Source organism: Dendrobates tinctorius, unplaced genomic scaffold (genome assembly GCF_039654945.1).
Source record: "Dendrobates tinctorius isolate UK_male_01 unplaced genomic scaffold, ASM3965494v1 ptg000051l, whole genome shotgun sequence".
Lineage (NCBI taxonomy): Eukaryota > Metazoa > Chordata > Amphibia > Anura > Dendrobatidae > Dendrobates > Dendrobates tinctorius.
In genome coordinates, this window is record NW_027361719.1 from 1,211,637 (window position 1) to 1,224,574 (window position 12,938).

A 12,938-nucleotide genomic window follows, 5' to 3' on the forward strand; every position below is an offset into this window, starting at 1 on the left:
ATAGTTAGTAAGGCCGAAAAAAGACATTAGTCCATCCAGTCCAGTCTATAAAATTCTGTCAGAATAAATCCCCAGATCTAAGTCCTTCTAAAGAACCTAACAATATCTTTGAGCCTGCTTCAGAAGAAGAAGTTTCCAAGCTCCTCGCTTCTGCTCGGCCCAAAACCTGCAACAGTGACCCCATTCCTTCACAGCTCCTGCAGTCTCTCTCACCAGTGGTCACCACTCACTTGACTAAAACATTTAACCTCTCTCTTTCTTCAGGTACATTTCCTTCCTCATTTAAATATGCCATCATAACCCCTTTACTTAAAAAGCCATCCCTGGATCAGAACTGCACTGCTAACTGCAGACCTGTCTCTAACCTTTCCTTCATCTCTAAACTCCTGAAACACTTGGTCCACTCCCGTCTAATCCGCTATCTCTCGGATAACTCTCTTCTCAACCCCTTACAATCTGGTTTCCGCTATTTACACTCCACTGAAACTGCCCTCACTAAAGTCTCTAATGATCTAATAACAGCTAAATCGAAAGGTCATTGCTCCCTGCTGATTCTCCTGGATCTCTCTGCCGCATTTGACACTGTGGATCACCAGCTCCTCCTCACTATGCTCCGCTCTATAGGCCTCAAGAACACAGCCCTCTCCTGGTTCTCCTACCTCTCTGACCGCTCCTTCAATGTATCTTTTGCCGGCTCCTCTTCCTCTCCTCATCCCCTCACTATCGGGGTCCCGCAGGGCTCAGTCCTAGGCCCCCTCCTCTTCTCTCTATACACTGCCCCTGTTGGAAAATCAATCAGCAGATTTGGTTTCCAGTATCATCTCTATGCTGATGACACCCAATTATACACATCTTCCCCTGATATCACCCCTACCCTAATTCAAAATACCAAGGATTGTCTGTCTGCTGTCTCTAACATCATGTCCTCCATCTATCTGAAACTAAATCTCTCCAAAACTGAACTTCTTGTGTTTCTCCCCTCTACTAACCTCACTCTACCTAACATTGAAATAACCCTGGAGGGTTCAACCATAACTCCCAAGCAGCATGCCCGCTGTTCTGCTCCAGCTCTCTGGAATGCACTTCCCCAGACGATCAGACTGATACCTAGCCCCGACCTGTTCAAGCGCGCTTTGAAAACCCATCTCTTCAAACAAGCCTACCACATCAACTACTCAGTAAACTAACTTTGCCTTGTTCCCTCCTTCCAAATATTATTCTGAATCTGCACCCTACTATTTAGCTGTCTCCATGCACAAGATAACTGCACTTGATACTTAACTATTGCACTTAAACACACGGGCTGAAGACCGGATTATGCAGCTTTATATGAAAATCCCTATTTATTATAATTGCCAGACCTGAAATAACAAGCACTTTTCACTTACTGTGTCCCCCCCATTTCATTGTAGATTGTAAGCTTGAGAGCAGGGACCTCACTCCTAATGTCACTGTTTAAACTGTCTTAACTTGTATTGAATTTATTGTCTGTACATGTCCCTGCTTAATTGTAAAGTGCTGCGGAATATGTTGGCGCTATATAAATAAAAATTATTATTATTATTATTATTATTATTATTCTCCCGTCATTTTGCACGCATTATGTGACTATTTTATGAAGTTTGTCTCGTCCCAATATATGTCCTTTTGTAATTAATAAAATTGTGTCTATTTATGCAGCAATTGGTGACTCAATTTTTCTCCGCTTCCAGACCTTATCTTCACTTTCACTGTCCTTGTTAACTGACATTTCTTAATTACATTTCAAACTGAGGAAAGGGCAATTTGAAAATGCTTTGCTATCTTCTCGTAGCCTTCTCCTGCTTTGTGGGCCTCCATCATTTTTCATTTTCAGAGTGCTAGGCAGCTGATTAGAAGAATCTATGGATGCTGTTTTTGGCACAAGGTTAGAGGAGGCTGGGTTTTTATAAAGTTGAGAAATTTGCATCACCTGGTCTTTCCTACTGATGATAGTGGACAAGATGTAACCCTAACAGACTAATTAAAATCTAAAATCTGGGTTAAAGTTATCTGAGAACACAAATCTCCAAGGGTGTCCAATCTTTTGCATCGGCCCATTTTCGTTTTAGTAATGTTTAAAATGTAAAAAAATGGAAATTTTTTTTGCTTAAAATACAAAAGGTGTAATCTTTAACTTGAGGCCATTTATAGATCACTTAATCTTCAACTTGTTTAACTGTTCACATGTTAACAGTAATGTTGACTAGGGGTGCCCAAACTTTTATGTGCCACTAAATATATTTATATAAATTGTGACAAAGTCACTGGTAAAGTACTGGAGGGGAGATATGGGTCCCTATGCTTAATGGCGTCAGTGATGTGAAACCCAGAGTATTTTCCTACCGCACACTACGTGTTGTGAGGATTAATCTAAGTTGCATAAGTGGGCTGGCTTTTATGTGGACATCAATAGAGTGGGTGAGAGGATGTCCACTCTATCTCCACCTGCAGAGTCAACACCGACGTCTGCTGACAGGACCTGTGTGATGTCACAGTCATGTGATCAGTCACATGGGGAGGAGTCACATGGTCTGGGACTTAAATAGCTGGGCTCCAAAGACAGTCTTTGCTCAGCAGGGCTGGAGAGAGGATTCTCCAGTGGTTTGTGTACTGAGGAGGAAAGACTGAACATGTAGTGCTGCAGAGCATGCAGCTCTCTGTAAATTATTATTATTATTTATATAGCGCCATTAATTCCATGGTGCGGTACATGAGAAGGGGGGGATTACATACAAAGTTATAGATATCATTAACAGTAAACAAATTTACAATGAAAGACTGGGACAGAGGGGGGAGGACCCTGTCCTTGCGGACTTACACTGAGTAGCATTTTTGTTTTCTTTGTTGTTTTGCTGTTTTGCCCAGAGGGCCGTGTTTATTTTCCCAGCTTGGTTTATGCTGCTTTTTAATAAACCAAGCCTCGTTCTTAGAGAGACAGTGTTCCATTTCTACCTCTGTGTCAAGCCAAGTGAGCCGCTCTACCACAATTTGTATCTCAAGAGTAATAGGAGTGGGTTGAACCAGCTCAACTGTGTATGGACAGCATTAAAGTGTTAAGTGCAGGTCTTGGTAGTCTGGCAGCTCTTAATATGGCATTTAAGGACAGGCTTAGTACTAGACACTGTGTCTACTAAATCCCAAGGGTTACCCTATATCCCAGGGTTACCCTGGCCTTCACCCTTTAACTCCAGTACAGAGATCTGGACTTATACAATAGCCATAAAGTAAGATGCTGTCAGGTGGAGCAAGCTGGCGTCAAGAAGGGCACGTCATGCAAGCTTGGTGGTCAAATTCAGAGGCAGAATTGTTAGTCATGAGAATCATCAGAAAACAAGCAGAGGTCAGAATTGGAAAATAGAGACAGGACAGGAGCAAACAAATTGAAGATAACCAGAGTAGTAGTCCTTGTAACTGGCACTGAAAACTGACTCTCGGGAATTTAATTAAAGAGCAGCCTTTCCAGGGCTGACAACAAGGAGAATCACTAACTAGCAAGGAATTAACTCCCAGTTTTCCAGAATAGGCGGAACCATAAGTCCAGGATTAAACAGGGCTATGGCATTGTCACCCTGCATCACTTGCCAGCCAAAAAAGGCACAAAGGGAACAGGCATGAGCACGAATATCACATACAGTGTGACCTGAAAATACTGTAACTCTATCCCTTACTTAAATATTTAAGAAGTACATGGCCACATTGGCCGAAGATCATTATTTTTGTTCAGTTTATAGACTTATTATGTAGTAAATTACTGCATTTATAGATATACACAATTACGCAAGCAAATACCATTTATATGCCTTTCACATAATTGCTATGCATTGCTACTATCTAATTATTGTAGTAATGGCAGCTCAGCTAACATAGATTGGGAAATCTACAAGTTGTATCATTGCTGTTATTTAAATGTTACCAACTGGATCACTGGTTTGTACCTGATAACAGAAAACTCAAAAAACATCGGGTCATGAAGTTCGGCCATTAACACATTGAAATGAACTTTATGGCACAGTTTCATACTCAGCATATGGTTGAGATTTCGATCGTACTCTAAAGACTGGAAAGATTATTGCTGGTACATTAACCATATGGTCCAGAAGTTTTTTTCACACCCAAAAACGTTAAGAACCCTAATACAGGCGTAGCAGGTGGTAAAAAAAGAAACCTGTGATAAAACTACAGAGCTAACATAAAAAAAATAAAGCAAAAACTGGGTCACCATGCCTTGGCCGATAGAGTATGTCCCTACACAGTCGACATGGTTTGGAAAGTATAAGAAATCCAGTTGAAAATGACGTATTCCAATGAGGAATAACAGAGAAAGGGTAAAATGCAAAGAAGAGATGCCCCTGATGTTATGGTGAATATATGCCACGAGAGGATGGGTCCTCCTTAAGATTGGATAATAGTTAAAATCTGTACCTGGGGAGGAGTTATAGGAGTCCGAATCTGTGGAATAGTTCTGAGTTTGGACCGATGAAGACCTTGTAATTCTTTTACTCTCCTCAATTTCTCTGACTGGCGGCTGCATAAAACAAAGCAAATCATAATGTCCAAAAGCATGTTTTACTCTGAACGAGAAGCTAAAAACTAACTTTATGACCATGCTGTCAATATTATCTACAATTTTATCAATGATGGGCCATAATGGTCTACTGTCAGTGGTTCTCAACCCATGTAAAATGTATCCTATGGGAGGAGTTAACTGTGAATCCATCGGTGGACTGGTGCTGAATACATCTTAACTTTCTCTAGAGCATTCTTCTAACCTGATTTATGACCACAAAGTTCAACTTTGATGTGTAACATGTGAGACTATAGTGACAGATCACCAACTCCAGTCCCCAACTCCAATATGTTCTGCAAAGGAGAGGTACTGTATGTCTGACAGAAAAGCTTAGGGTCTCACCAAACATAAGGTTGCCTTGTGGCTGGTGGGCACACATGAATTGGCCAATTTGTCTCTTTTACAACAATATTCCATATGGCAATAATGCAGTTTAAATTTCACATATTTATAATCATATATATCTTGATGCACACAGTTTCCTGCTGCAATCTGTGATATATATTTCATGCAGTCAACACAGCTTGATCCTGTTCACACTCGCTTTATTCTATTGGAAAGTACTGGTCAGTTTTTTTTCATTGCTAAACTTTCATCAACAGGATGGGCTGCCTCTTTAAATAGTGAATGTGATGTGGTTACCATTTATCCATGCATTTCTATTACACTGACCATGGACCCATATCTATCTGTACATCATTCTGCTAATACTATTGTATCTGAATGGTAAACAGCTCACGCTATATATGTCATGTCATATGACCGATAATATAATTACCAGACTATCATCTGCCTTTTTTGGAGGAGTGAATATAATTAATAAAATTAGCTGTACATACATTTCCACCTATGCTGTAATTGTTTCCCTTGAACTGTGAGTCATCCGTTTCTTGGGCTGCTGGTTACTTGCTCAATATGATTTACAGCTTTCAATGGAAGTGGTGTGCGGTCACAGAACATAGAAAAGTGCCATTATAAAGCATGACAACCCCAGTAGCAGCAGCCACAGTCCCCTCCTCGAATAACCGTAGATCCCCAGAAAAACACTGGAATTGTCCTGACCAGTTTCTGCTGCACCCCAATGAAGTGCTCACACACAATGGAAGAGCCAATCACAAGAATCTGACAGCAAACAAGCAGAGAAAGTCCAGTCTTTTAGGTTTTGTTTTGTCTCTTTGTGCTTTTTTTTCAATCTATTTGCATAGGAAGTCAGACTCCTCCTTCAGGACTCCTCTCTGTAAACTCTGCTCTGTGCCAACTACAGGCAAGGAAACACCACCTCCAATTCATTCTCCATAAATAGCAGTTTTGGGTTCTGTGCCAACTGCAATCAACTTTTACATTTTAAATAAATGTTTTTTTTAACACAGTATATTTTTAGAGGTTGCCTTTTATGCTTTACGTATGCTGTTTTTTATGATGTTCTTCACCGAAAGGTTTTTCTATAATATGGTGATTCCCAAACAGGGCTGTGGAGTCGGAGTCGGAGTTAGTTTTGGTTGGAATCGGAGTCGGTAGAAATGTACCGACTCAGACTTTAAAAAAAATGTATTAATATTTCATAATTGAACTTTCATATGAATTTTATAAATGTTACTCAAATATATATGTTCTATCAAACTATGAACAACAGTGATAAGCAGTTCTGCTGGAGATAGAGACATTTCTTACTTCTTGTGTGTCACTGTTCTCCACTGCCCTTATCTAATCTTATACTTGGTTAACCTCATGCTGCCCCAACCCCCCTACTTACAATGTATGAAACTGAAAGTGAAAATGTGTTGCAAATTCTTAGTAGTAAAGCTCCTCTTCTAGACTAGATCATACTAGGTGTGCTTCTTCCAAGCATCTCACAGCTGCCTGCTACTCAGAAGAGGAAGACTGTAAGAAGTATTATCCTTTCAACAAACTTTGCATCAGTTAACTGTGAGTACATGAGGAATAATAACAGTATTACTGACCACTAAATCAGTTGTACGACCTGGCAATAATTTTGTACAATTGTTTTTAGGAAAAACAATTGTCATTTGGATTGTGAATGCAGAATTAAAAACCTGAGTATGTCAAAGAAGCATCACATTAAATCAGCTGTATTTGAACATTTCACCATCACTCAAGATAGAAAACATTATGTCTGTCAGTGTATGACAAATGATCCAGATGAAAACAAATGCTGTGAAGCCAAGATGAGTGCATATTCAGGCAAAGATAAAAATGCTCCTACCAGAGCTTCTAATCTAACGAGACATTTACAGCGCTTTCATCCAGAAGTACTGAAAGCAGTGGATGAGAAAGACTGCATCCAAACCAATGAACCAGTGCCCAGCTCTTCCAGCCAAACAAAGGAGCAGAGAACTTTGCAGCCATCAGTTGCAAGATATTTTGTCAGTGACAAAGTTACTGTGACAATGACAGTAGATACATTTAAAAAACAGATCATAGAGCTTGTTGTAAAGGATAGTGTGCCTATTTCATTATTTTCACGATCAGCTTTTAGGTGTCTGAATGGGGAAATGGCCCGCAAGCTTGGTGTTTCTCTGGAGAGAGAGAGTATTAGAAAATTAGTAATCGAAGAAGCTTTTAAACAAAAGGAAGAACTTAAAAAAACTCTCAAGGGACGCTTTCTGTTTCTTAAAATGGATGCCTGCACACGTCACAGAGTGAACTATTTTGCCATCAATGTCCGATTTGTTTGTGACAAAAATGAAATAGTTACCAAGACATTGGCAGTAAAAGACACCAAAGCTCATCACACCAGTGAGTTTCTCCAGGTCTTGGTGGAAAAGGTTCTGCAAGACTATGAACTTAAAAAAGAGCAAGTTCTTTCTGTCGTAACTGACAATGCTTCAAATATGATAAGTACTATTAAGCTAATGAATGAGAGTAATGATGGTGACCAGCAGCTAGAAGAACATTCTGGGTCCACAGACACAGAAATGTTTGAAATAGAGGAACACAGTATTGTAACTGAGGAGCAAACTGAAGTTGCTTCAGATGAACAGCAACATGATAGTTTAGATGATCTTGTTGAAACTGTGTCAATGTTCTTTCATTCATCACATGCGCTGTGTTGTGCATACGCTACAGCTGGCTATAAGAGACAGTCTGCAAGAAGGACATGCTGCTGCACTGATTGGCAAGGTGAGAAAATTGGCTACTGTTGCCAGAACCCCTAAAGTTGACTCAATTTTGAAGAGACGTGCTGGAAAAGGGGCAATTATTGATCAAGCCACACGATGGGGCAGTACTTACTTAATGATTCAGCGCTTGGTTGAACTGAAAACCTTTCTTGTAGACATGGCTAACCCTCAACTGACGCTAAATGAAAGTCAGTGGAATCAGGTGACTGAGCTGGAAAAATTGCTAGAGCACCCATTTACAGTGACTAAAAAATTACAAGCAGAGGACTTATCTCCAGGTATTTTCTTAAAGGAGTGGAAGAACCTGATGTTTCGCCTGTCCCAAAGAGGAGGGTTAATTGCAAGTGGCATTGCTACATCAATGAAACGGAGAGAGGAGCTACTATTACAAAATAACATTCTTTTGGCAGCTGTTTATGTAGACCCAATGCATCGGATTCTTCTAGATGATCAACAGCTAAGTAAAGGAAAAGAAGCTCTGTTTGAAATAGCAGTAAGGATGAAAGGGTTGCAGAACAGTCAGGAGGAACAAGAAGAATTTGGTGGTCCTGCCACATCTTCACCCTCATCATCAACTGATGAAGAATTTAATTTCGAAAAGTATTTGGATCACAAGGACCGTGCAAAGCGTTCCCGCATAGAAGAAGAGTCATCCCCATCAAGGAACACAGCCAGTACATTTCAGCAGAATTTTTCATGTGCACTAAAAGAAATTGAGAAATTTGACCGTTCATCAAAAATAACAGTGCAACAAGCGATTCCTCTGTATCCTGACATTGTCAGAGATGTTGCCCGAGTGGTTACTGGTTTGCCACCAACACAAGTTAGTGTAGAGAGGTTGTTCTCTGCTCTCAAAATAATTAGATCAGATTTGAGGGCATCCATGAAGGAGGATCTGACAGAGGCAATACTTTTTCTGAGGACAAATTTATAGATTTCTTCTTATGAATTGGCCATTTATGAAGGAGTCGGAGCCGGAGTCGGAGTCGGAGCCTGATAAAATCCAGGAGTCGGAGTCGCAACTGTGGCTTACCGACTCCACAGCCCTGTTCCCAAACCCCAACACATCATGTTTTCTGGATTTCCCTACTATAGCACAGGTGAGAGAACCTGTGGCAGTTTCTGATGCCTTAATAATAATCCCGCCACCTGTGCAACACTAAGGCTACGTGCACACGCTGCGGATTGGGGTGCGGATTTGGCCGCGCGGAATTTGTAAAATCCGCAGGTAAATCTGCAGGTCAAAAGACCTGCGGTTTTACCTGCGGATTGCTCTGCGGTTTTGCCCTGCGGTTTTTCATCTCCACAATGGAGGAGATGGCAAACCGCAGCGGAATCCGCAGAAAGAATTGACATGTCAATTCTTTCTGCGGTTTCAAAACCGCAGGAAAACCGCACGGAAAAATCCGCACCGTCTGCACAGCGGTTTTTTTAGTCCCATAGGGAATAATGGTACTGTACACCGCAGCAAAAACTGCTGCGGACCCGCAGCGGCCAAATCCGCTGCGGAACCACAGCAGAATCTGCAGCGTGTGCACACACAGGCTATGTTCACTCGTTGCGGTTTTGCAGCTTTTTCTATGCAAATTTTCTTTGTGTTTCAAAGTACCAGCAAAATCAATAAGATTTCACAAATCTCATGAACACACCTTGGTGTTTTTACTGTTTTGTCAGTTTGTTTTTTTTGCAAAATGCAGCATGTCACTTCTTTCAGTGCTTTTTCAGCATTTTTCACCCACTAAAAACAAAGGGTAATGCAAAAACTAAGCAAAACCTAAGCAAAAAACACAGGTATCAGATTTTGCTGCATTTTTGGTGCCAGAACCTTATGAACTTGAAACAAGTCATTTTTTTATGCACAAAACTTTATAAGCATGCACAAGAGAGAAATGTACCATGACAAAGATGCAGCAAAAACTAAGAAAAACCTGCTTTTTATAAGCAGCTTAAACGCAGCTTAAACTTTGCATAAAAAAAGAAGCAAAAATGCAACGTGTGAACATAGGCTATGGAAATCCTGAAAACATGATGTGTTGGGGGCTGTGAGAACTGTAGTTTGGGAAACAGTGATCTATAGGAGTAAAACAACAATATACAACAAAATAAAAAAAAAACTCACTATAAAATGCTATGATTTTTAAAAAAAAGCTTTAAAAGGCATTTGAAGGGTGAAAACAGCTGAACGTTTAGTAGTTTGGGACACTAAGGGGGAGATCTACATTATGGCAAGAATAAAGATGGCATCTGTCACAACATCAGAGAAGGAATTTTTCCTGCTCATCAGCCTTGGAAGGATTAGAAGTCCGCCAAATAAACGCCAATGAAATTTACATTCACTATTCTTTCATTAATTTATTTTTAGGTGTCCTAGCAAATTCTGTCTAAGGTCAGATGGTTTATTACATCCAGAAATTCCAAACTCTGCATTACGAGATTTAAGGTCCCCATGTTATGGAAGCCTAGGTTGCTTTGATAGCAGCCTTCAGCTCGTCTGCATTGTTGGGTCTGGTGTCTCTCATCTTCCTCTTGACAATACCCCATAGATACTCTATTGGGTTAAGGTCAGGCGAGTTTGCTGACCCATCAAGCACAGTGATACTGTTGTTTTTAAACCAGGTATTGGTACTTTTGGCAGTGTGGACAGGTGCCAAGTCCTGCTGGAGAATGAAATTTCCATCTCCAAAAAGCTTGTCGGCAGAGGGAAGCATGAAGTGCTCTAAAATTTCCTGGTAGATGGCTGCGCTGACCTTGGTCTTGATAAAACACAGTGGACCTACACCAGCAGATGACATGGCTCCCCAAACCATCACAGATTGCAGAAACTTCACACTAGACGTCAAGCAGCTTGGATTGTGTCTCTCCACTCTTCCTCCAGGTGGACCTACACCAGCAGATGACATGGCTCCCCAACCCATCACTGATTGTGGAAACTTCACACTAGACGTCAAGCAGCTTGGATTGTGCCTCTCCACTCTTCCTCCAGACTCTGGGACCTTGATTTCCAAATGAAATGCAACATTTACTTTCATCTGAAATCACCTTGGACCACTGAGCAACAGTCCAGTTCTTTTTCTCCTTGGCCCAGGTAAGACACTTCTGGCTTTGTCTATTGGTCATGAGTGGCTTGACACAAGGAATGCGATGCTTGTAGCCCATGTCCTGGATACGTCTGTGTGTGGTGGCTCTTGAAGCAATGACTCCAGCAGCAGTCCACTCCTTGTGAATCTCACCCAAATTTTTGAATGGCCTTTTCTTAACAATCCTTTCAAGGCTGCGGTTATCCCGGTTGCTTGTGCACCTTTTTCTACCACACTTTTTCCTTCCACTCAACTCTCCATTAATATGCTTGGATACAGCACTCTATGAACAGCCGGCTTCTTTGGCAATAATAATAATAATCTTTATTTATATAGCGCCAACATATTCCGCAGCGCTTTACAGTTTTGTGGCTAACTCTCCTTGTGGAGTGTGTCAATGACTACCTTCTGGACATATGTCAAGTCAGCAGTCTTTCCCCATGATTGTGGAGCCTAATGAAACAGACTAAGGGAACTTTTTTGAAACGCCTAGGAAGACTTTTCAGTTGTTTTTTTTTAATTATTCTAATTTACTGAGATAATGACTTTGGGGTTTTCATTGGCTGTAAACCATCATCATCAACATTAACAGAAATAAACACTTGAAATGGATCACTCTGTTTGTAATGACTATATAATATATGAATTTCACTTTTTGTATTGAAGAACCGAAATAAATTAAATTTTTGATGATATTCTAATTTTACTACTAGAAGTACAGACCTGAATCTGTAATATGCTGCCCTTACTATGGGGTGTACATTAAGGGAGAACCTGTCACAAGATTTATGCTGCACAAACCACAGACAGCATGAAACAAGCAATGGTTTATAAAGCAGTGGTTATAAACATCTATGTTCTACTCTGAAATGGTGTGACATTTTAGAGAAAGCAGTTTAAAACTGAGCCAGGAATGTGGGACACATGGCAGATCTCCCCCATGTTCTACTTATCAGCAATGGCTTAAAGGGCTTGTCAACTACTTTGGCACCCCATTTCTCAATCACTTCAGTTCTCCCAATTGTGAGGCAGTGACCCCTGTTACAGCTAGAGGGTGCAGTGCAGTCTTCAAAGGCTACGCATGGAGGCGTATTGAGGCTATGGGAATGCACTGCGGTCACAGGCAAAGCTGGGATTGCAATGATGAAGCAGTGACTGATGTCACAGATAGGGGTTGCTGTGTGTTCTCCCCAGGTTGTGCATGGAGACGTATGAAGTCCATAGGTGTGCATGGCAGTCACGGGCGTAGAGGTGACTGGAATGCAGTTTAATAATAAAAAAAACAAGTGTAGTCTTGGACAGGCTATTGTCCAAGACAGACGAGGGGAAAAGCTGATCTGGAATAGGTGTTTTGAAACTGATTTCAGTATGTCAGTGATGCAGTCTGTTTCATTTCCGGTCCGAGTTTTCCATGTGGCTGAAGGCCACAGGTTCTGAGTTAAAATCCCTGTAGTAAGGATTATAAGCTCATACTCACTTGCGAGAGACTTGCACGATTCACGTGCGAGTCTGTCGCATGAAAACATGGTACAGCCGCCAGCACTGGGACTGGAGCATGCGGCTGCATAGAAATACATGTAGGCGCATGCTCCAGTCCGAGTGCCGGCGGCGGTGCCAGGTTTTCATGCGAGAGACTCGCACAAGAATCGTGCAAGTCTCTCACAAGTGAGTATGAGCCCTATGGGTGTGTCAGGTGGAGAATCAGTGTCAGTCTGTTGTGTGCTGATGTGCAGAGCAGAGGCCTGTAGAGCGCTGGCTGTGTGTGTGAATCAGCACAGGCCAGCGGAGCCAGCAGCCAGGGCAGCTGAATAGCCTGGCACCCGCAGCGTACACAGCGATGCAAATGTGGCGCCCCCAGGAGTATGATCGCCACAGTGGCTTTGCCTTCCTCCAGGGAGAGTAATGCCAGGCTTGGAGGCAATGAAGGGTCTCTCTCGCAGTTAACCTATACATGCAACAAAGTTCCACTCCAGGCCAGCAGGGGGAGGACTCTGAACCGGAATTAAGGGGAGGAGTGCTCTCTGAGGGCAAAGAGGAAGGAGTGGTCAGTTAGTGTGAGGAGGGTGAAGTGTGCAGATGTGTGGAAGAAGCGCGGAGATTGAGCAGAGAGGAAAGGCTCATCTCCAGTGAGAG

At 41.6% G+C, this 12,938-nt stretch overlaps 1 protein-coding gene across 3 annotated transcripts in view; it reads right to left on the reverse strand.

Moving 5' to 3' along the window:
* The window catches only part of VDR (vitamin D receptor), a 251,234-nt gene that overhangs the window by 37,424 nt on the left and 200,872 nt on the right, over positions 1–12,938 (reverse strand). For all 3 annotated transcript variants that reach the window (XM_073576675.1, XM_073576673.1, XM_073576674.1), the window contains one exon: positions 4,444–4,546. In XM_073576675.1, coding sequence (XP_073432776.1) covers positions 4,444–4,546 — 103 coding nt within the window. The remainder of the gene's footprint in view (positions 1–4,443; positions 4,547–12,938) is intronic.